The 24,477-nt window shown below is 45.6% G+C and overlaps 1 protein-coding gene across 2 annotated transcripts in view; it reads left to right on the top strand.

Annotated features, from left to right (window-relative positions):
* Window positions 1-24,477, top strand: part of DHX57 (DExH-box helicase 57) — a 1,970,484-nt gene that overhangs the window by 1,450,125 nt on the left and 495,882 nt on the right. For both annotated transcript variants that reach the window (XM_069607794.1, XM_069607793.1), the window contains exons 17-19: window positions 9,061-9,337; window positions 9,878-9,973; window positions 10,092-10,175. In XM_069607794.1, coding sequence (XP_069463895.1) covers window positions 9,061-9,337; window positions 9,878-9,973; window positions 10,092-10,175 — 457 coding nt within the window. The remainder of the gene's footprint in view (window positions 1-9,060; window positions 9,338-9,877; window positions 9,974-10,091; window positions 10,176-24,477) is intronic.

The raw sequence follows: 24,477 nt of genomic DNA, 5'->3' as shown, positions 1-24,477 counted from the left end.
CGCACACGGATTTATGATACTGGGGACAAAGTGGGTGAGATACTGGCTTGGCTTGAACGGCGGGACGAAGGAGACAGCCATGTGAGTGGGATACAAACTGCAGAAATAGGACTGGTGCAAACGGACCGCGATATTGGTGAGGCTTTCGCAGATTACTACGCTGCACTATATAAAAGTCCAACCGCACCAATGAATAACACCATGCTTGACAATATTTCTCTCCCTTGTCTAACGGAGACTCAGCAAAGACAACTAGAGGCAGATATGATGGAGTCTGAAATTGCAAGGGTCATCTCCCAATTACATTCAGGTAAGACACTGGCTCCCAACCGCTTCCCCATTGAAACATGGAAGAAACTGGGAGAAGATAGGCTAGCTAGCCCTCTATCCAAAATGTTCCTCCACTGCAGGCAACAGGGATCCCTCTCCCCTGACTTAAGCAAAGCTATTATAGTGACCATTGCCAAACCCGGAAAGCCTCCTGAACTTTGTCAATCTTACCAATCGATTTCATTGATCAACAGCGGAATTAAAATTCTCGCAAACGTATTAGCAGCCAGAATGCAAGCGGTGATCCCTTCTTTAATTCACCCGGACCAATGTGGCTTTAAGCCAGACAGGTCGACACGTATGAATATCCGTAGACTGCATCTGATGCTGGAAAGGGCACCTGTCCTTCGTGAACCCCTTGCACTACTGGCCATTGATTTTGAGGAAGCTTTTGATTCTGTTGTATGGGAGAGCCTGTGGGGAATTTGCAATGGCGATTGAACCCCTTGCCGTGCTGCTTCGGTAGATGGGGTTATGGGTGGGATTTCAATGGCCTGAGGGTGGAGAGGATAATGTATGACTATACGCTGACGACCTCCTGATATATCAGAGCTACCCAGCCTGTGCCTGTCCAATAATCGCGGGACTACTGGAGCAAAATGGTGCCTTTAGCGGACTACGGGTCAATTGGAATACATTGATCTTCTTCCCGATTAAAGGAACGGGTCACATACTTCCCAGAGGTGGCCCCTACCGTACTGTATCTGACCATTTTCGCTATTTGGGGATACAAGTGGCACCAGATCTCTCAGAATATCTCAACCATAACTTGCACTCAGTCACTACACGATTCACGACTGATGTCCGACATTAGACACTGCTTCCATTGACCTTGATGGGAAGAGCGGCCCATTTCAAAATGCTTGCACTACCACGCTTTTTATACATCTTGTAAAACGCCCCTCTGAGCATCCCAAACCTGGAATTTGACAAAATATAGGGTATCCTAAGAAGTCTCCTGTGGGGAGAAGGGCATCCACGGATTGCTCTTCACACACTATACGCTCTGTTTGGGAGGGGGGAATAGGACTACCACACCTCCAGTCTTATTATTGGGCGAGTCAAATGATTGTCGTCAATTATCTCCTTCACGGCGATCGGGAACTACCACATGTCCGAGCGGAGATCAGAGGGCTGCAGGATATGTCACCACTCATGTATCTATATCAACCTCTTGGGAGACCCCCTGCTCCCTGAACGATGGCGACACATATCGCACTGATATGGAAGGAGTCCCACAGGCATATTTGTTGGGGGGAGCAAGCTGTCCCGGTACAACCCCTATGGAAGAATGAAAATCTCCTAGAGATAGAGAAACTGCCGATCTGGCCGGAATTGGTGAAAGCCAGGGTGGTGACGATAGGCGACATGCTTACTAGGGAAGAAGTTATGCCTTTTGAAGAACTAAGACACAGATTTGCTCTCCCTTGCACAGAACACTATCACTATCTCCAGTTAACTCACGCACTACATGCACACCTTCTCGCATTGTCAGATATGCCACGGTATACCACTGGTACAGAATATTCTCTTGGAACGTATACCCACCAAGGTCACTTCCACAATGAACAATGTTATAACTGCTTTTGCGAAACGCAACGAATGAAGTGAGCAGGAGTTTGCCCATGCAAGCTCACCTGTTTTAATGTAAGGATGAGCTCTCGTCCTGCTTTCTCTCAGCAGGGGCGCCGTGGATGGACCTAGTTGTGTCACTGGTCCTTAGCGTGGAGGTCCAGACTGGCTGCGACCTATTCCGCCTTGAAGGTAGGTGTTCATAACAATGATTATTGTCCGTATCCTTTGTGATGATTTTCCCCAATGATTACTGTCCTTAATGTTATATTGTCCTTTTCTCTCTCTCTAGGTATGAAGATGGCCCACGAGTGCGTGGTGATGGAAGAGAGACCAATCCAGAAAACATACAAGTGGTAAGTTGACTTTCCGGATGATGTGCCAAGTTCGCGAGTTGCGCTGCCCAGCGTTTAAAGTTTATATAATTGCTAACCTTGTGCATCTCTGTCTACTTTGCAAGTGCTGGCAAGCTGTTCTCGGAACTCTTGCCGGCTGCCAGATGAGAAGATCCGCGAGGATGCTGCACCGGAAGATGACCCCGTGTTGAATGGGAGTTCGGGACAGGTAGGTGCAAGGCGCAGCCCGAAGAGGATTCGAGGAGACAGGTAAGAGGCGTTTGGCCGCTGCTGGTTGGGAGCGAGTAGAAGTGCTCCAAACGATGGCGAGGCTGATCTCAGGTAAGATGCGTGCGGTAGCTGCAGAGTCAGAAGCGGGTAGCAGAGCTTCCAGCGATGGCGTGGTTGATTTCTGGTAAGATGCTGGATGGGTTCCGTAGACTGAAGATGCTCGTGCTGAACAGGTATCTGTAGACGGCAGTAAGCGTTATGCTGCACAAACAGACTAACGTGAAGCGCCAGCATACGGGTGGGGCTGGCTTATATAGCCTGGCCCCGCCTTGTGGCCCCACCTTGCCACTCCCCCTGTCTTCTGCACGTGCCTTCCATGCATTTGTATGGCCCCGCCCGGCCTAGATGCACGTGCCCTGAGCATACTGGGTGCAGAACACACTTTGAAATGAGCTTGGTGCCAGAGGCCCCAAGACTCGGTCCATCGGGACCCTGCAGGAGATAAAGTGAATGGCCCTTGAACAGTGGTCATGACAGCACAACGGGGCTGATTAAACGTAACATCGCAAGGCTATGGGGATCCAATGAATGTCCTCTTTTTGAACAATGAGTCTCGCTGTTGTAGACATCTGCATGGCACTGGAACAGCGTATACACACGGCAAGAGGGTGCCCCGAAAAAGCAAGGAAGATTTGGTGCAAATGGGAAGAGGGGAATTGAAAACAATACTATGTCAAACGTTTGAAGAATGTATATTGGGGAAACTATTGGTTAGGACGGGTTTGGAGCGCCAAAGTGATAATAGTATTGATGAGTGATATCAAAGGGGATGTTGGTTATGGTGTATGACTATAAAATCAATAAAATGTTATATTAAAAGAAAAGGCCACATTTTTGTCATTCCTTTTGGTATACTTTTGGCATTGAGAAAGATGTTGAATTTTAGGGATACAAAAAACCTTCTCTTTTGATACAACCCATTGCACGGTTACAACCTTGGAGTTTACCATTTCACCTCACTAGCAGGTCGAGCTATATTAAAGAGTCAATAAGCCAGTTCCTTCTTTAACCCAGTGGAAAAAGTATCCCTCTCAGAGGAGAAATATTGTGTCCCACCCCACCAAATCTCCCCACCACCCTGGGCCTTGTCTCCATCCAGGTAATCCTTCCGCAGTACTCCACCACCAGGATTGGGATCAAGAAGCGTTTGCCCTCTCCTGGCCACCTGGGAGGATACTTTAGGCAGGGTATTGGTGAGGGATCCGCAGGGTTCCCCACACATGGCTGGGGTAACAGATCCGAACTTCAGGGGTGATGTAAAGATTCTGATCCAAAATAATGGCTTAACTCCCTACAACATTGAGAAGGGAGATAAGGTGGCACAGGGGATTTTAGGGAAGGCCCTGTTACCCAAGCTGGTAGAACTTACCTCCAAGACTGACAAGCCAGAAAGGGGAGAGCGAGTCTTTGGGGAGACAGATGAGGACCCTCCAGTTCCACCACAGGTCCTTAAGTTAAGAACCGGGGATGAAGAAACTGAGACCATCCCAGACTTAGCGTTTGCCCAACGCAACAATCCTATGTTAGCCGAGGCAGTCCTACGTACCATTCTAGAGGAAGAGGAAAGAAAGAAAGAGGGACCTTCCTTCTTTATCAGGCAAGGTCTACTATACAAAGGAGATGCCAGCTCAGACAGCATACTTGGGTCTCAGATTGTGGTAACCAAAAGTCACAGAAGAATGTTTTTAGAAATCGTCCATTGTCACCTAGCGGGTGGTCATTTAGGAACGCGCAAAATACAAGGATAGGTGGTGAACAGACTTTATTGGCTAGGCGTATATACGCCAATGTCAGAAATGTTGTCCTCACCTGTGCATTGTGTCAAAAGACTAGTATGCATATACCATCCCTAAAGAGATCCTCACTGATCAATGGACCACCTTTATGAGTAAATTGATGGCACAGGTGAAACAACCCTTACAAATTAAAATACTTCGAACCTCAGCATACCACCCACAGACTGATGGGTTAGTTGAGTGTTTTAACAAAACCTGAAGAATGTTCTTAGGAAGTTGGTGGAAGCGGACAGGAAGAATTGGGACGTTATGGTACTGTGGGCCCTTATTTGCCATCTGGAAGACCCCCTCCATCCCCCCTGATCCCTAAACCTCCATAGGCTTCTCAACTTTCTAGCTTTTATACGGCAGAGAACCACAGATGTACTAGTCATGTTGAGGAGGACATGGGAGGAAAGAGAAGAAGCTTTAATACCGCTATCTCAGACGGCCCAACATCTGAAAGTGTACATGGCAGCCATAAATTCTATAGTCCACTTTCATTTAACCAAGACTCAAGAACAACAAAAGTCCCTTCATGATCAAACTGCCACACTTGGATCTTTTTCTGTAGGCCAGAAGGTTCTTGTTTTGTTACCTACTTCTGAAAACAAGTTGCTGTCCAGTGGGCTAGAACAAACAGGTCTTTGTAATTACCGGGTCTCTCAGCCTGATAGACCGGTGAAAACCCAAATATATCACGTTAACCTGTTAAGAGTGGAGGGAGGATACAGTAGCGTCCACAACTGTGGTCATGGCTAGCCTTCTAATGGAAGAACCGGAGGAGAACAACCTAATACCCCCAAGTCTTCCACCGAATCAAAACCAAGATCTCCAAGATCTGCTGAAACAATTTCCAGATATATTCATTAATGAGCCTGGGAGAGTGAAATTGGTTTTTCATTACATCTGTACACCCTCAGGGAAAATTGTCAACCTGAAACCCTTTTGAATTACCATAACCAGAAAAGAGATAGCCATGCAGGAGGTGGAGAAGATGTTAGCTTCATACATTATAGAACCATCTCAGTCCCTGATCCCCTCCAATAGTCCTTGTCGCAAAGCTGGGTCTATCGTGGAGATTTTGCATCGATTTTCGTAAGGTAAACGCAGTGTCTGATTGTGAAAATTATCCTATGCCAAGGATTGATAACTTGGTTGGTTGATTGGGCTCTGCTGTTTACCTGTCCACGATTGATCTGACAAAGGGCTGTTGGCAGGTACCGGTGAATCCAGGGGACAAAGAGAAAACAACCTTCTCCACCCCTGTAGCACTCTTTCAGTTCAAGGTATTACCTCTCAGGTTTCATGGGGCTCCCACCACATACCGGAGGCTCGTGGACCAGATCCTTCGTCCCTATTCAGCATTTTGATGGGCATATTTGGATGACATAGTCATCCATATGAAGAACTGGAATGAACATATGTACCATCTCTATCAGATAACAAGGGTTTTGAAAAAAGCTGTGCTTACTGCAAACCCCAAAATGTGACACCTTGCCCTGTCTACGGTAAGGTACTTGGGGTTCTTTGCTGGTAACGGTCTAGTACAGCCTCAAACCGAAAAGGTAAAGGCTATCCAAGAAACCCCAAAGACGAGATCCGAGAGCATTCCTTGGGTTAATTGGGTATTATAGAAGATTTATTCCCAACTATTCTTCGATTACTGCCTGCCTCACTGATAAACTTTAAAACTTTGAGCCCCAAAAGCTGAAGTGGAATCAAGATCAAGCTTGCTTTAATACCCTCAATCAGATTCTTTGTAGTGAACCACTCCTAAAAGTAGCTGACTTCAATAAGGAGTTCATATTACAAACCGATGCATCGCAGGCCGGGGGCAGTTCTCTCCCAGGAATATAACAGCATTGGAGATCCTATTCTTTTTATAAGCCGGAAGCTTTTCCCACGCGAGAGAAACTATGCCACAATTGAACTCGAGACCTTAGCTATAAAATGGGCTTTCTTTTACCTATGTTACTGCATTACAGGGAGGAAGTTCCCATTAATAACTGATAATTCCCCCTTAACGTGGATCAGTCTCAGAAAAGAAACTAATGCCATAGTCATGTACTGGTTTTTAGACCTAGAGCCCTATTGGTTTAGTATAGAACACAGGAAAGGACAAGACCAATGCAATGCAGATTACCTTTCCTGTTTCACAATAAGTGTAGAAGAAACCAGTGACTTAGGGGAAGGGTATGTAGTGAATCCAGTGATGTCATCACTCCCTCTCTGGGGAAACTCTCTTCCCATGTGGCCAGGGAAGAGCATCTCCTACCTGATCCTGACCGTGTGAGTGACTACCTGAGGGAGGACCAAGTGGCGGGAGACAACCCTCATGGGATGGGAAGGAGACGCATTAGCAGGAATGTGGTATCCCTCTTTCCACTCAGGCTTTGACACTAACTCTATGAATACTCCATCATGAATTGCATATTGCGACATAGAACCTGTCCACCCATTTAGTACTGACTGTAAGGCTTTCTTTAATTCTCCTTATGAAAGGTTTGAGACGAGGAATAGCGCATGATAAATGCAGAGCACTGAACTAGAGATCCGCTTTAGTTGTTGGAAGATTCTGATAGGTGCCGGGACATTTAAAAGCCCAGAACCCCAAAGAAGGTGGAGATTGAGGGGAAGCTGATCCATTTTGCCTGATGTGGGTCGGGAAACAAAGCAGTTGACAGCTGGAGAATGGAGCAGGCCAGTGGCTGTCGGCACTCAAGATAAGCTTGGGAGAAGGTACGCTGCCCAGGAGGCTGCTGCAGGACAGGCTACGAGAAGGAGGCCACAGCAAAGCAGGTACCAAAAAGCAGACGGAACACCAGCAGCAAGACAAAGCTCCCTGAAGAGGAAAGCAAAGCCTGCAGAGTACTCTGAAGCAGCCACAGGAGACCAATGAGCCCTGGCATGGGGAGTAGGACGTTGGGGTGCTTTGCAGCATAGACTGTGCAGCACACAGGGGCGCAAAACTGACATGTTAAAGAAGTCCTGGTAAGCGAGTATGGCAGGCAATGTGTGGCAAATTTGGGACCTGCACCCAAAAGTGTATGTTGTGAAAGCCCTGGCAGGAGAGTACACCAAGCAATGAGATTGTGAGTCTGGGACCTGCACCAAAAACCAAATTGACTGTGAAAGCCTTTGCAGGAGAGTATGCCAGGCATGGGAAAAATGTAAAAGCACAAGGGAAGACTCATACCCATTTGGTGCAGCTATACAAGGAAGTCCTGCCAGGAAGAGTATAACAGGCTTACAAGAAAGGTAAAAGTAAAAAGTGAAAGTCTATCAGGTGAGTACACCAGGCAATATGAATGTACTGTAAGAATTGGGAAGAGGAAGAGTGACCTCTTAAAAGTGTGGAAACTCTAGGGGAAGGGAACCATACCCTCTGGACAGGAAACTTCAGTATATTGTGCAAACAAGGAGTGAAAGAAAATCGCTTGGATTGGAGAACTGTATAATCCTAAGGAAAAGATCTGTGTTTGTGAACTATACAGAAGCTGAGAAACTCTGAGGAAGGGAGCCCCTCTGCTGAGGATTGTGGAGCTTTGATTATTTGTTTCTTTGAGCAGCCTTTGGAACTTTGTGTTGGAACTGTGGAAGGAACCACCTTTAACCAGTTAAAAGACGATATCCCTTTTCACATTATTACAGTTTTTGAATGTAAGGGTCAGTTTAGGATTTCAGGCACAGGACAGAGAACTCTTTTGCTTTAGGACATTTCGACATTGCAATCCTTTAGTTTCTTTGAGTCAGGGAAACCGTTCATAGTGATAGGGCGAAAAAGGTCTTTCTCCAACCCTCTTTTTACTTTAATAAAGTTTTTTAGCAATCGACACAATGCCCTTGTGTCCGAGTCTTACTCTTGATTCATTACAGCTCACCGACCTTGTTAAATGCCCTTGCTGCACTCCTGCTTTTAACTCTGGTCTTTAAGACCATAACTCTTGGTACAGTCCTCCGTCAGGGTCTTTAAAGCTTAAATACGGCGAGTCACCTGTTTTGAACACCACCATTGTATACCCCGAGAGGATATCCAGGCATGCCCAGAGCTAGTGCAGTGCAGCACATTCCTTCTACATGAATTATTACATATCTTCTTGCAATTGATGCTCATTTTGGCCTTGTAATACATCAGAATGTTTTTGCTGTAAGCCTAACTGTCTTATGCTGTCCCTTTTACACTCCTTCTATTGAAATCTCTAATATTTGTTTTGAAGGGCAAACCATGGGGCGGTTAGCATAAAGTTACTTTTTGTGGTCACTCGTTTGTACTTGGTGCTAGGCTTTTTAATGTATCCACCACCACACTACTAGTAGCCTCCAGCTCTCCAAGTATAAACCGTGCCTGGCTCTCAAAGCAACAGTATCAACAGTGCCGGAGTGCTTACAAAGTCGATATTACCACATTCATATGTATGAGCTGCAAACTTCTTTGGATTTAGTCAGTACATTTTGGTATTGCATCTAAAAGAAATCTAAACCCATCATAAACTGTGTAGGATTGTAGATTTACATTGACCATCAACGTTTGTCAGTGGCTGCTGTTCCTTGAATGGTAGCTGAAACTAGATTCACTTTTAAATTATTTGGTTCTAAACAGGATAAAAAGTAGTTTCTAGGTTAACCCGTAAGTGGTTGCAAACTCCTCTGTCTACAACTAATAAGAGATACTACAACTAGTAGTATGTACGTACTTGTTTCACTCATCAAGCAGTTCAAGATGAAAAATAAATAATCACTTGCTTTCTTTTCAGGATAAAGATTTTGGATATGTTTTCTGAGTACCGTCTTGAGTCTGTTTTGTCAGAACTGATTGAGCCCCCGAGTTTACAGTCCCTCCATGCTTCAAAAATGCGACTACAAGACCTTGGTGCATTAACGCCTGATGAAAAACTGACCCCTCTTGGATATCATTTGGCATCACTGCCAGTCGATGTTCGAATTGGCAAACTTATGCTGTTTGGGACCATCTTCCGTTGTCTGGATCCTTCCCTTACTATTGCAGCTAGCTTGGCATTTAAGTCACCATTTGTGAGTATCTTGCATTGAACAGAGAATGGCTGCTAGAAAATTGGATAATGCTTTGTTTTGAAAGGTCATAAATTAGAAATGTTTAGTCTTTAGCCAGCATAAGACCGAAACATATACTGAATTGACAAATGGGAGCAATATGAGAGACGGGACTGTGTATAAAGTACATTACCTAGTCTAGAATTAAAAATATAATCATTGATTGGCAAGGTAATCCATACTCAGAATGCAACAGAAGCCTGGGTATTATAATCAGCTGTAATGTTTAAAGTTAAATCCAAAAGTATTTGCTTTTATTTTTTAAAGCATTTCAAACTTGTAATATAGGTTGTGGATGCCCTCTTCTCTGAACTCTATCGCTTTTAGCTTTCTGTCAGAAATGGCATGTAGACTACTGTGTGTCTCAAAACATTCATCAAGTCCAGTGCCTTCCAAATAATGTTGTTTTTTTGGATCAGTGTATTATCACAACTCTCAAAGTCAAGAGCAGTGCTTGGCTTAGTAGAATTGAAAAAATATATTTACTGTGTCATCACTTAGGTGTGTCCCTGGGATAAAAAGGAAGAAGCGAACAGCAAAAAACTAGAGTTTGCCGTAGCCAACAGCGATCATCTGGCTCTTCTTCAGGCGTATAAGGTGGGGATCTCTAGTTATCCATGTTAACAAACATGTGTCATTGACATTTGCATAAATTGAAAAGCTGCACATCATGCCACATTGACCCCATGTTTTTCTTTTCATTGTATGCATCTAGGGATGGATGTCGGCAGGCAAAGAAAGTCAGAGGGCAGCTTACAGTTACTGTAGACAAAACTTTTTATCTGGCAGAGTTCTGCAGGTAAAAGACTTTAATTTGGTGACTTTTTGTAAATGATCTTCAAGCTACAATGAGTGGAGCAAATGCAATACTTTATTGTCTGAATATTTATTGAACACTTTTTGGGACAGGTGCACTTTAGTCTTTCAATGTTATGTACCAGATCTCTGGAAGAGCAGAGTGATTTGCACAGGTAGGGTACCCTGAGCTTAACTGGCTAGTTCTGTATTTCTGTTGCATCAACATAAGTCATGTTAGAAATTGCTGCATGGATCTTTAAAAGTTTTACATGCTGTGCATAATTCTACCATCTAGATGTCAGGCTCAGAATTCACAATTATTTACATAACACATCGACAGGCTCGTGTACAGCTGAAGAAATAAAGATTTTAATTGTACATTGCCACCAAATCTACCGCCAGATTTGACAGATTACCACACAATTTGAAAACTTTAGTTTTAGAGCAATATAATGAAAAGGGAGGTAACAATACATTTCCAAGAATACCTGGAAACCATAAACATTATCCCTGGTTGTCAGTAAGGTCCCAGGTCTGTGGGTGGAGAAGCATTGTTGCTGACAAAAATCAGCAACATCCTCCCAATCACCCTGAATATTGATCAGCTCGAGACATAAAACTGCTGGATCTATCCACTTTCACTATATACTTCATTACCAGCCCCGGATCAAGTGCAGAATGTGTAGGGAACACCAGAATGACCCTGCAGTTGATCATGTCCTTCCTACCAAACCAAAGCATCCAAGTAGAAATTCAATGGGCAAGTTCATAATTTGCATTACTAATAGATAAACAAAACACATTGGACTACTTGGCAAATAACCACATATCGCTACATGGACAAGGAGCCTCCAAGCAATTCCTTAAAACGAAAATCACTCGATACCAACCAAGAAGAAACTTAAGATCCAGCACTGACCTCCAAATAGAAACAAGACACTACGAGAAAACAAAATTCGGAGGAACTGCCTTCTCCATTCTGATAGCCAAACTATGGAACTCGAACACGAAGGAAATCTGGATGCTGGAAGACCACTTAACTTTCAGGAAACAGCTAAAAACCTGGTTATTCAACTCACCGAGATAAAAACAGACCACCAGTCACTAAACAACAACTGTCCTCATGGGCAGATCCCTTAAACTGTATACAATGCCCAATGCCCACATCCAAAAAGGCATTGAAACTGTAACCCAGAAGAAAGGAACTACAAGATAAATACCCTACAAAAAGAAACAATGGCACATCTGCACAATTACACTGAGACCACCCAAAATCTGAGTAACCATTTCCCTTGTCTCTTCCACTGTCCCAACCTCACACTTACAATACATGCACAAATGCGCTAGTAAACCACCATGCTAAAACACCCGAACCACTCATCATTCTCAAACCAATTCATAAACTCATTAACCTCATACACCAAACAACACAAACATTGAAAGTGACCCAAACAAAGGTTTGCACCTTGAAACACCATTTGCTGTATAGGTGCATTATAAATACCCAATACATATATTTTTAAAAGAACATCCAGAAAGGTAACGTGCGCAGACGCCATTTACTTCTGGTTCTGCACGCATAAACAGATGAGCACTTCTATAGTATATTTCTCTCCCGCCCTAACCAACCCACCCCACTTAATCTTAGAGCCGTGAGAGGGCCTGAAGACCATGGAAAGGGCAGCGGTGTGTGGTATAAATCAACATGCCATAACACATAGTGTGGAGAAGTGGTCTGTGTCTTAATGGCTTAAAAATGAAAATGATATAATTGGGCTACAAAAAGATTTTCCCTATTTTTCCCTTGGGTTCCTCAGTTGCGTAATGCCTATTAGTTAGGAATCTGGGTGTTCTTTTCAAATCTCAGTTTTTCTACATACCATAAATCAATGCAGTACTAAAAAGCTTGAATTGCCATATAAACCCTCTTAAGAAGGTATTCTACTTAAGTTCAAATATAAATTCATTCTCATGAAACCCTTGGTACTCTCAAAGCTGAGTTTTTGCAAAACGAAGTATTGGGGCTTTCTAAAGCTCCATATTCGGAAAAGCTCTTGATTGTCTCCTGGTGGAGCAAAGAATTACATTCCACGCCCAATCAAGGCACTTTACACTGGGCCGACTGAGGCTTATTCTCCAATTGCCTAATGCAATAGGATCCCAAATATGTACCCTTACAAAGTGTGTGCTTTACCTATGATAACCGTATCAAATTAAAAGGAATTATGACAAACTTTGAGGAAAGTTATAAAATGCTCCGTGTTCAAAAGTATAAAAGATCAATGGCACTGAAAATCATCCAAGAACCACCAACATTTCAGAGAGTTCTCAAAACCACCTGAAAAGATGATGCTTTTATTTATTTTAAACTGTATTCATCTATAGAAAGAGTAGAAGAGATGACCACTCCTAGATTCTTCACTGTAACAACCGGGGCAGGAAATGGGCCAAGAGAGAATGGCCAAAAGGAGGACACCCAGAGTTGTAGGGTTGGGGGGGGGAGAACCCACAACCAACACCTCCGTCCTATCTCCATTTAACTTCAGCCGTTTGTGGTTCATCCAGTCTCCCATGGTTGATGGGCACTGATGCAAGCACGATGACGTCTCCGCCTGCTCAAGGTCTAAACAAATCTGGATCTGAGTGTCATCGGCATATGAATAGCACCTGATGCTGAAGGAGCGGATGAGACACACCAATGGCCAAATATAGATAAGGCTGAGCCTTGAGGAACCCCACAACCAAGGGAGCAGGGACAAGTGAAGAAGGAAGTGAGAGTATTTGGGTTCTGTCCACCAAAAAGGAGGTAAACCAGGTCAATACTTACCCAGAGATTCCAACCTGTGCTATGCGGGCCAGCAGGGTAGGGTGGTCCACGGTATCAAAAGACACAGACAGATCGAGTTAAATCAGGGCACCAACCCCCCATGCATCCACCGGCCTAGCCATATTGTCCTGAACTGACACCAGAACACTTTCTGTACCTCGGCCGGGCCTAAAGCCCGAGTGAGCGGGGTCAAAAAGTTCACAAGACTCCATAAAGGGTGACAGAAGTGGTGAAATCAGGGACTCCAAAAGTTTCATAAAGAAAGGTAAGAGTGAAATAGTATGTAAGCTAGAAGGAAGTGCATGGTCCAAAGAAGGCCTTTTAAGAAGGGGGATCACTGTCGCAGCCTTCAGTTCCTAAGGCATAAAACAGGTCTGACAGGAAGCATTAATGGCAACCGTGATCTAATTGATCCGGGGAGATATCCTTCATTACTTCATTACTGCCAATGGCACAGAGTCAGACGGGGCTGCTGACTTAAGTTGGTAATTAGCAGCAGAGTTATCTTGACTGTAAATTCTGGAAAAAGGGACCACTTTGCAGGAACAGTCATGCAATTTAGAGCTGGCGGATCCCTCACAGGAGCAGATGCCATAGCCGCCACTGATATGCTGGCTCGAATGGTAACCATTTTGGTGGTAAAGAACTGAGACAGGGAGTCGCAGCGTTCCTGGGATGGACTCCCCATAGGCACAAGATTGGCCGTAGATGTCAGTGATTTAACCACATTGAAAAGTCCTCTGGGTTTACAGAGGGCTTGCTCAATTTTCTGTGCCAAACATAACTTCTTCGCAGCCATAATCGCCGCGAAGTAAGCAGCTGCACAGGCTTTATATTGGGATCTAAGACAGGGATCGTAGGCTTTCCCCCATTTCCGCTCAGCCTGTCTTAGGTCAAGTCGGGCCGATTTAAGCTGTTGAGAAAACCAAGGTTCAGACGGATGTCGCTGCTTCTCGCAATGAGCAGGACAGCACAGAGAGGTGGGGCCGCACCACATTTGGCTTTAGCCGAGGATACATGGGCTTGAAGGACGGCTGAGCACCAGCGGCGCTACCAAATTCTAGGGGGGGAAACTCTTTGGCATTGTCAGCGCTGCTTTAAGAAAAAAGGTCACATGATAGTGGTCAGACCACAGCACAGGTTCAGCCGAAGAATGGTAAAATGTGATTTTTCAACAAGAATCAGGTCAAGTGTATTCCCCAGTTTATGGGTAGGTTCTAGAACAAATTACTGGAGACCCAGATCAGCCATACTGTCAAAAAAAGAGGTTCAGAACTGGAGCCCGAGGGCAGTTACATTTCAAATTAAAATCTCCCTGCACGAATAGATGAGCAAGTTTTATTTGTAACTCATCTAACAAATATAAAAAGGGTTGGAGGAACCCAGTAGACAGTCCTGGAGGACAATAAATCATTTAAAAGTGGCAGGTGTAATGTTATGACACATCCTAGCAGTAGCGCTTCCATAGCCATGGAATGTGGGAACAACAGCTGAGTAAACTTTAAATTTGATTTAAAGATCAGAGCCACCTGTCTTGGGGATGCCCAATCAAGGTGAATAATTTTAAAATAGGAATGGCCTGCACCAACCAGGCAAAGAGCACTCATGCAACCAAGTCTCAGTTAAAAAAAGCAGGTCCGGCTTACGGTCAGACAGAAGCTGGTAAACATCGGCGGGAGCAAGCTGGTATTAAGTAGCATAACAGACAGTCCGGTCACGCCCTGAGCATGAAGGGGCGCCGTATAGGGACTAGATGGCATACTGGAGACAGGATCAAAGTTCCAACCATACGGAAATTGAGTGTTAGGATGCGCCAAATTCAAAAGATCCTGCCTAGAAGGGTATACAGCTCCATCCAGCATGGACGTGCACAGACAGGCTTGCCTTTGGCGCACTGATGGCGCGTCCGCTGCGCCCATCCGCTGCACGGGCATTCTCTCCGGCACATAAATGCCGGAGAGGATAATGAGTAAAGAGAGGCCCCACCTACTCTTAGCAAAAGAAAGAGGACTTTCGGGAAGGGGAAGAATCACTGCCAGAACCCACGCAATATTGCAAATAATGTAGCATTTCAGGACACTGTAAAACAAATACACACACAATGTTAAATTGGTAAGAAGCTATTTAAAATGCTATCAGGCGTATCAAAAAGCAGAACTGAGCGGCTTTAAAGCGGCTGCCTACTGCAACCTCACCTCTCAGAGCAGCAGGTGTTCTCTCCGGCACATAATGCTGGAGAGGATAATGAGTAAGGCGAGGCCCCGCCTACTCTTAGCAAAAGAAAGAGGACTTGCAGGGAGACTTTGCTACAAAATTTGTAATCTATGTAAATAGATCCCTGAGAGCACAAGGGGATGAAAGTAGCTTTGCACAGACTGGCAAGAACTTTGTAAAGCAGATAAACACATCCCAAAGACTACAAAGGGGTGACGGAGAGAGTACCCAGGCTGATATGAACGTTAGGAACACACCTATGTGGGAAAGTGCTTGGCAGGAAGAGTATACCAGGTCTGTCCAAGTGGACACTAGCTAAAGGAGGGGAAGAGATCCCGCAGAAGAAGAGCAACCGGGTCTGGGACCCGCATGCAAGCGGGGAAGCCCCGCCAGCATGCAGCAGGGTCTGCGATCCAAATGAAATCGGGCAAGGTCCAACAGTAAGATATCTAAGGGTTGAAGGCCCTCATCAGTGCAGAGATAATTACAACCAGTGGGATGGAACCCAGAAGCAGTTGGGACGACCCCGACTATAAAAGGAGAAATAAAACTGGAAACCAGTGACAAAGCAAAAATGTTCTGTTACTAAAAGGTGTGAAGTCAAGTCTGGCAGGGCCGTTAACTAGCCTTGATATACCATTGAGGAAGTGTACGGTCAGGTCTGGCAGGTTAGTGAACCAGATCTGATAAAAGACTGCAAAAGTTCATATTGTTTGAAGCACAGGAAAAGAGATTCCCTCCACGGGATTGGGGAACTGTGTGTTTTCTTTGGGAAAAGTGTTCCTCTGTCTCCAGAAGAATGGAGAGCGGTGTATTGCTTATGGAAAATGTTCCCCTCCAGGAGAAGGGAGAACTGTGCTTTGTTTAAAGATCTAGAAACTCAAACGGAGAAAAAGGTTGCTTCCAGACGGGAGGAGAACCGTGTTTTGTTTAAACTGACAGATGTAAAAGGATTCCTCCAGAAATTTGAGGAACTGTATTACGTTCACAAGGGGAAGCAAGATCCAAGAAAGTGGTTCCTCCCAGTAGCTTGAGGAACACTGTTTTTGCTTTGGTCTGAACACACAAGCAGTGTATATTTAACCATATATTCTTTGTACGAGATCTATGCCTTGCAGTCTGCATCCAGAGTGAGAAGGACCTCCTCCTGGGTGAATAAGACATCCAGTGTTTGTTAGTTAGTTGAAAGTCTAAGGGACGAAAACAGGTTTAGACACAGGACGGTGAACATTTTACTTTACGGACATCTTGACTGGGTCTTCAGTGTTTTTTGTTGAGGTAGGGCAAACCCCTCATAGTAAGTAGGACAAGACAGGCGTTTCATTTCCTTTTTGTTTTTAAATAAAAGTCTATGCTAACCACTTTACCACAACTGTGTCAAGACTTGTATTTCTGCACCCTTATGTAGGCCATATTGGTATGTTGGTAAAATAATCAAGGAGTTTCTGGAGGACAAATATAGAGATATAAGAAGCATTGACCAGAACTCCAATTTGGCACCCAGAGCACGTACGTATGTTGCCAGGTGTGAGTAATCCGAGGGCGCCCTCACTCCTTTCCCCAACATATTCTCTTCCCAGGGGGCCAGGGAAATGCTGTTGCTATCGGATCCTGACCCTAGGGGGTGGATATGCAAAGGAGGATCACCTGGGAGGAGGAGACCCGGGGAGTGGGGATGAGGCACCCTTGGGTGAGAAACACTATCCCCCTTTTCCCTTTTCTGATGAATCAAGCATCCCCGGGCCTTTATAGGTTGTTCCCAGTCCCTTCCCTATCTTTTGCATGACTTGTCCCCCAGTCAACACCACTTTGGTACTGGGACGAGGAAGAGACACATTAGAGATATACATTGCATACACGAACACCACTTTGGCACTGGGACGAGAAAGATGCAACAAAGACTGACAGCAGACTGCAGAACTCTCACTGCGCAGTCTAGTTGTGAAGGACCTATTCCAGCTGGTGGGATATTTAAAAGGTAGTGCTGGAACTGTGAGAGGGACGTGAAGGAGAGGGACATGAAGGAGGACTTGTGTGCGAGAACAGTCATGTGGAAATGCCATAAGCGGTCCAGAGAAGCCAGAGAGGGATACAGAGCAAGCGCAGCGGGTAGCCAGGTGAAAAGCAGGCCGGTGCGAGAGAGCTCTGCAGAGGAAAGCTGGAGCTTCCCTCTGAACCAGAGAAGTAGCTGGAGAGACCGGAGAAGAGCCGGAGGAGCACTGCAGAGCAAACCGCAGCATTGCGGGTCTGGCAGTGTCAAGGATGCTGTGAAGTGCCTCGGTGAGACCAAGCGGGCAAGAGGGAAGCTGTCTGTGGAGCCGCAAGAGGACTGGCAGGACATAGAACACTTCCAAGAGACACGACAGGTACTGCAGTCCCCACAACACTCGTCGGACACGCCAAGCAACACCGGTGAGAATGCCCAGGAGCACTGGGAGTCCCTGGTCATACCGCCACAGGTTTTGCGGGGATATTTACAATATATGAAAAGCAGCTAAAGAAAAGAGACTGTGATTACGTGAAATCCCTTATTTAAGCGCATTTGAGAAAAATAAGTACAAGCAAGTAATCAACTGTGATAAAGCCAGAGAAAATGTTAATGCCATTTGAGTGTATCAGATGAATATACGATGGAAAAGCAATGTTAATAAGCAAAGTCGAGCAATTAAGCATAAGTGAATGTTTTGGAAAAAGCATTGCCAAGAGTCAAGTGTGTATTCTCAAGAGTCAAGCAGATATTATTGCTCATTAGGGAAAGAAGTGAATGATTGAGAACAGTGAACCTGAATATAAGTAAAACCTGGCAAGAAAGGCGTCGGAGGATTTGAACAGAAGAACTAAAACAGTATGTAAGTTTCCGAGTAGGAGAGTGTACTGAAGCTTGTGTTGGTCATTGCACGTGAAAGCTAATAATCCAGTGAATGGTGATGAAAGAAGAAACAATAAAGCTTCAAGGGCAAGTGAACGGAATAAGTCAAGCCTTATTTAGAAGCTGGAACTGTGGCAAAATACTTATGAAGCAAATGCGAGAAAGGTGTGTCGATTGCATAACCTGTAATAGGTGGACCGTGTGGTCCAACAACTGCACCTAAACCGAATACACCCTCCCAAGGACAAGCCACAGTGTAATTGAATAAAGGAAAAGCCTGTGTAAGTGAAACTGTGAAATGTAACTTATAAACTGGTGAAAGAGAACCAAACTGACGAGTTGGGAAGTTTCCCAAGAAGTTGCATTATTTTGGACCATTGAACATTCTGAGGAATTGTTATTTTGGAACTGTGATAGACTTGAAAGCACGGGGAGGAAACCCCTCTTTTGTGAAGTCAACTGTTTGAGCTTTGGAGAAGGGAAAACCCTTTTCCATCCGAGAGTTGGAAGAAGCTCTGAACTTTCTCTTGACCACTTTTATTTGATGCGGACATCCCTACACATTGTATTCAATTAGATGTGACAGCAAATACAGGTTTTGGACACAGACAAACATTTCCCTTGAACTTCCTGACACAGACTATCATTAGTTTAAGTTAGGTAGGGAAATCCCACCTTAGTATAGGGCAGGTTGGGCAGTTTTCCAACCCTCAACTTTTAGTTAATAAAAGTTTGTGTATAAAACTGTATTCAGTTGTCTTTGTCTACTTCATGATGCCTTCACACAGGTTATCAGCAAACGGGGGTGCTGGTTGCTCTTGAGACCCAAATCCCAAAGTAAGTGATAGTAGTTGGTGCCCATATAAAGCCCATCAGCCCATCAGATCACCTGGCTCTGGTTTAGACACATTTATATGTTAACTGGAATAATGGGAGAAGGATTGTAAATCCTTGAGAAGTGGACAAATGTTCAATTTGGGATTGCGGATTAACAATAGCGCATTGTCAGCATATGTGGATATTATGTATGGAGGAATGAGATACGGAGTCCACTGTGTCTGTGCCGTACCCTAATCATTTCCGCCAAAGGTTTGATGCATAGGGCAAAGCGGAGAATGGATATGTGACAACCCTGCCTAGTGCCTCTGCCCAGTAGAATCCTGGCAAGTGGGGACGCATAAAGTAATCCGAGACAGTTTATGAAAAAAGGAGCCTAACAGAAACGCATCTAACACAAAAAATACAAAATCCAAAGTAACTGGGTCAAATGCCTCACCATCAAGGGTGGGCGCTGTTGCATTTGCTTGAGGATTAATTGGGGAAACAATACAAAATAGGTGCCTCAGGTTGAGGGCAGTGGGCCTGGAGGAGATAAAGCCAGCCTGGTCTAGGTGAACCAGATGTGACATCAGTTGAGTTGACAGGAGCTTTGCATATATTTTTGCCTCTGTGTAAATCAGAAATTGGGGCGATAGAAGCCCAGTTTCTCAGGAGGCTTATGAGGCTTCAATAAGACTGTAATAATAGCCACTCAAAGTGTGGTTTGTAGGATACCCCATTCTATGGCCTCGTTCCATACGTGCATAAGCAGCTTTACTAGGATGTGAACTCATAATACAGTGCAGCTATTAAGCCATCTGAACCAGAGGACGTTCCAGATGGGAGGTCTGAAATTGTGTTTAGTATCTCCTCCAGTGTAAACAGAGCATTCAAGGTTGCTGCAGATTTTGTGAAACAGGTTGGTAGCGTGATTTCTGAAAGATATGTGTTCATATCTACAAGAGATTTCACATCATGGTTCACATAAAGTGTCCCGCAGAATTCAGTAAAAGCACCACAAATGGAAGAGTTATCCATGCGGAGCACTCCATCCGGGGTCTGTATACTTGCAATATTTTTCCCTGTGTAGTTCGACTGTACAGCGCGGGCCACAGCTCTGCCCGACCTGTTGTCCTCGCCATATTCCCATGCAATTCTGGGTTTGGTAATATAGTAGGTTTCCCTCTGCCATTTCGTGGAATTGCACTAACTCCTTTTTAATTACCACCCCTCAACTGCACAGCCTGGCACCTACCATACTGGTTCTCAAGTGAAAGTATTTAACCCTCTTGTACTTGAAGCTCCCTTTTGATATATTTCAATACCCCCACAGTGGTGGATATAGCAACCCCCCTAACCAAACCCACATGAGCTTAGAGGAAAACCCCAATGTTCTCGTCTAGTGTACCTACAAATGCTTTATCAACCAAAACTGACGGATTCAATCTCCACGGGGGACGGATCGGACAGTCCACACCCAGTGTAAAAGTGAGTACCATGTCCAAGTAAGTGCAAGCCAACATATGACAGTACTCCGGCAAATGGAGCAGCGAGGAAGAGATTAGACAATAGTCGATCCGGGACATCATATCATGTACTATAGAATAGAACAAATATTCCCTGCCCTATGGGTTTATGCTCCTCCAAGCATCCACAAGGTGAAATTGGTCCATAATCTGCTTTATGGCCTTCGTACCTGAGGTCAATGATTGAGTTGGAGTACTGAAAACACAAAGAATTGTCCATTAATGTTGGCACCCCCACATGCTTGTGAAGACTACGAGGTGTAATATCTATTCTCATGCTTGTGAATCTGCTTAGAATCACATGCTGTGCATATAGTCTGACATCTAGTGGTAATTGCAGAGTATTGCATTTCGTCTTTTGAGAATCGAAAGGGGATGTCGACATGGGCATGCTTGTAACACTATCCCTAATGTGACGTGTAGTGTACCCAAAATCCCCCAAATCCCTCACGTGTCGAGGACCCTCAGAATGCTTTTGTTCACCCAGCTAGCTGGTCGCCCTATAACTTCATTATACGTGACCGTTGGTCGTTTAGTTTTCGGCCTTTCTTCATCGACGACCACTTCTGGACCCTATGCCGAAGACGCCTACGGATTTCAGCAACTGGTGCTTCGGTCGATGCTGTCGACCGCGTGGCCTCGGCCCTACGCCCAGGCCTGTACAGCAGGGAGAGTGGAGCCCCAGGGTTTGATTCTTTCTAGAATGCATTTCCTTTTCCCCCCTCTTTTCCTTACTGGTCTTGCTGTCGTCCTTTACCTCCGCTTTAGAGAGGACTCCATTTAAGTTGTGCCTGTCCTGCAACAACAAATACCCGTGGAAGGACACTCGCCGAAAAGTGTAACAAGTATCTCCCTCGTGATCACGACAAGCGATCCTGCAAGTCTTACCAACTTTTTCATCCAAAAATGTTAAAAGATCGGCGGATGAAGCGGTGGGCGGTCTACACCATGCAGGCCGAGAGTGGTTCCCCCATCGGCGCAGGCTCCTTGAGTGATGGGGATTCAAGCAGCAGCCATGGCTCCGATGTGGAGGCCATTGACCTCTCTGCGAAACCATCAGGTTCTCAAGTGCCCGGCTCAACAGGCAGGCCACCGGTGCTGCACTGGGGAGACAACATCCCGGCGACATGGGCACACCTGCACTACAAAAGGAAAAGCACAGAACCCCATGCGCTCCCTCGACAGATACGTCGAGGAAGCAACAGGCGCCAACGGGCCTGTCGAAAGTTTCGACAACACTCACCAATCCTCATGATCTCCCGCCGTCCCCGCAACCGTCATCATGGCATGCGTCCGGGCTTACCACTCATAAGGCGCCTCTACCAAACAACAGAAGAGCGCTGACACGCCTCATAAGAGCGTGTCAGCCCCAAGGGTTTTAGTGGCACTGCAAACTTCGACAAAGCCTACTCGAAAACACTCCTCGATCTGCCAGAACTACGCGAGAGTCTTGCGGCCATTGTTTCAGTGGCTAATAAATCTAAAGACACATCCAAACGTCAAGAGGAGTATTCGGAAGCGTCACTGCCTCTCTCTCAGGCTTTGGCTGATAAATCTCGACCTCCTAAAGACTCCTGTACTCCAGGAGAGCCCTTTCCCCCTCCAGACACCTATGGCTCATTCCTATGGACCAGAGTTAGGTTTGAAGGTTACATGGACACACTTTCCAAGTTTGTTGACTTCTCTGAGAAATGTATTACCCCAAAAAGACCTAGGGAGGAGGATTCCTGCCCTACTCCTTCTAAAGTCCAAAAACCTTCCAGTCTGTTTCCCGAGGAAGAAGTTTTAGAATTCTCAGAACCTGAAGAAGCCTATGAGGACCCCTATGGTCACGAAGAAAATCCTTTTGAGGAGACACCAAACCAGTGCACAGACTGGGGTCAAGAACAGCCGATAGAGGAAACACCATGGCTTTCCCACACTACAACTCAAGATCCAGACACCCTTTGTCTAGACCCTCCCTCCACGAGGCAAGCCTCACCCATTGACAATCATATGGCCTTCAATGCTATCTTAAAGAGGGCTGCAGACCGTTTTCAAATTGTCACACAAGAGGCAGTGAAGGTAAACATACGTTGTGGAAGACATCTTAAAAGAGAATCTCCCCACAAGTCATGCAATCCCACTGCTTAACTCTCAATAAGTGCCTTGAACCCTCTTTGTTGTCTCCATCTCTTACAAGAGCGGTCAATCCTTGAGTAAAAAAGCTTTTTCGCCCCTCCCGACCTGCTGTATATCCGGGGCCATGCCACTCCAGACTCCCTGGTTATCACTACTACCAGGAATAGAGCCGGGGTGCCGTTGTCTACGGCAGAGGCATCACCAGACAAGGACTATAAAAAGTTGTATGCCCTCGGAAAGCACAGCACTCCGTCAGCGGCGTATTCCACTAGAATTGCCAATAGCACTACACTGCTGGCAAGTTATAGTGACGTACAATGGAACTTACTTCAGGAGGGCCTACAAGAAGTCCCGGAACTGGTACAATCACGCCTGCTGACGGTTGTCTCGGAAGGGAAGACAGGTCAAGAAAAATATCCTGAAGAACACCTTGGATGCAGCAGAAACAGCGGGGCGGGGCGGTCCCTGGGCCAGGGTACCCTTCTCAAAAGGCACGCCTGGCTCAAAAATTCAGGCTTTAAGCCTGAGACATAGGCCTCCCTTTTAAACAAACCAGTGGAGGAGACTCATTTGTTTTGGGAAGGCAGTAGACGATGCCTTAGAAACAGCAAAGAAGGAGCATGAGACTCTTAAGTCTCTGAATCAAATCAGAGCAAGACCCTATCAACAGCGAGTAGGTAACTCTCGCTGTTCTTCGGGGGCAATCGTTCTCACGTTCACCCCACAACCAGTATGGGACAGGGAGTGCATCATGGTTCTCTGGACAGGGCGCAACTGCCACAGGTACCAACAAAGGGGTCAGCGAAGAGGCAAAGGCAGGGGTAGGAACTCCACCCCAAGAGGCTCCCCGGCCTCCACTAAAAAATGACTCGCCAGTCTGCGTCCCTCCTACACCTCCCCGGTCGGGGGACGATTAACATCTTTCCTTCACACATGGGAAGGGGTCACTTCAGACCAGTGGATGCTCAAGACCATCACCCATGGTTATTATATCGAGTTCCACCGGCCACCTCGATACCGTCCACCAACATCCAGACGCCTATCGCCAGAACACCTGAAAAGTCTGCTACAAGAGGTGGAGATCTTTCAAGAAAAGGTCGCCATAGAAGTTGTCCCCTCTCAACAGGTATACAAGGGTATTTATTAAGTGTACTTCCTTGTACCCAAAAAGGATCCAACCATGCGCCCTGTGTTCGTTTGTCAAGCCATAAAAGTTTAGAATGACAACATTTCTGGAAGTAATCCCACTGCTAACACAGGGGGATTACATGGCAACATTGGACATGAAAGATGCATACTTTCATATTTCAATGTTGCCAGCACACAGAAAGTACCTAAGGTTCATGATAGAGGCAAGCTCTATCGGTTCAAGGTCCTCCCCTTCGGCATTGCCTCAGCCCCAACAGTGTTTACAAAGGTACTGGCGATAGTAGCGGCTCACCTGCGCAGTCAGTCCATCCCAGTCTATCCTTACCTCGACGACTGGCTAACAGGGGATTTGTACGGAATATGCCTATCAAATACCCAAAAGACTGTAGATCTCCTCTTCAGTCTGGGATTCTCGATCAGCAAGAAAATGTCCAGCCTAGACCCCAGTCAGTTCAAGCAGTTTCTGGGGGCTCTAATTCAGATGAAAGACGGCCTCGTCTTTCCCTCCAACGAGAGGGTTCAGAACATGTTGTTCCAAATCCCTCACTATTTAGCCGGCTGCGAGGTGACCGTACTCAAAGCCATACGACTGTTAGGAATGATGGCCTCCTTCATTTATCTAGTTCCACAGGCACGTTTGCGCATGCGCCCCATGCAAGAGTGGCTGTCCAGCCAATGTTGTCAGGCCAGCGGACAATGGGACGTCTAGTGGTTGTCTCTGCAGGCCTCGTTCATTCTCTGCAGTGGTGGTCGAGGGAAAACCTCTTGCAGGGGAAAA

The sequence above is a fragment of the Ambystoma mexicanum genome, chromosome 4q (genome assembly GCF_040938575.1).
Source record: "Ambystoma mexicanum isolate Mex_15411 chromosome 4q, UKY_AmexF1_1, whole genome shotgun sequence".
NCBI classification, from domain to species: Eukaryota; Metazoa; Chordata; class Amphibia; order Caudata; family Ambystomatidae; genus Ambystoma; species Ambystoma mexicanum.
The sequence above is the reverse complement of the archived record's forward strand: the minus strand, read 5'-3'. Positions and strand labels throughout refer to the sequence as shown.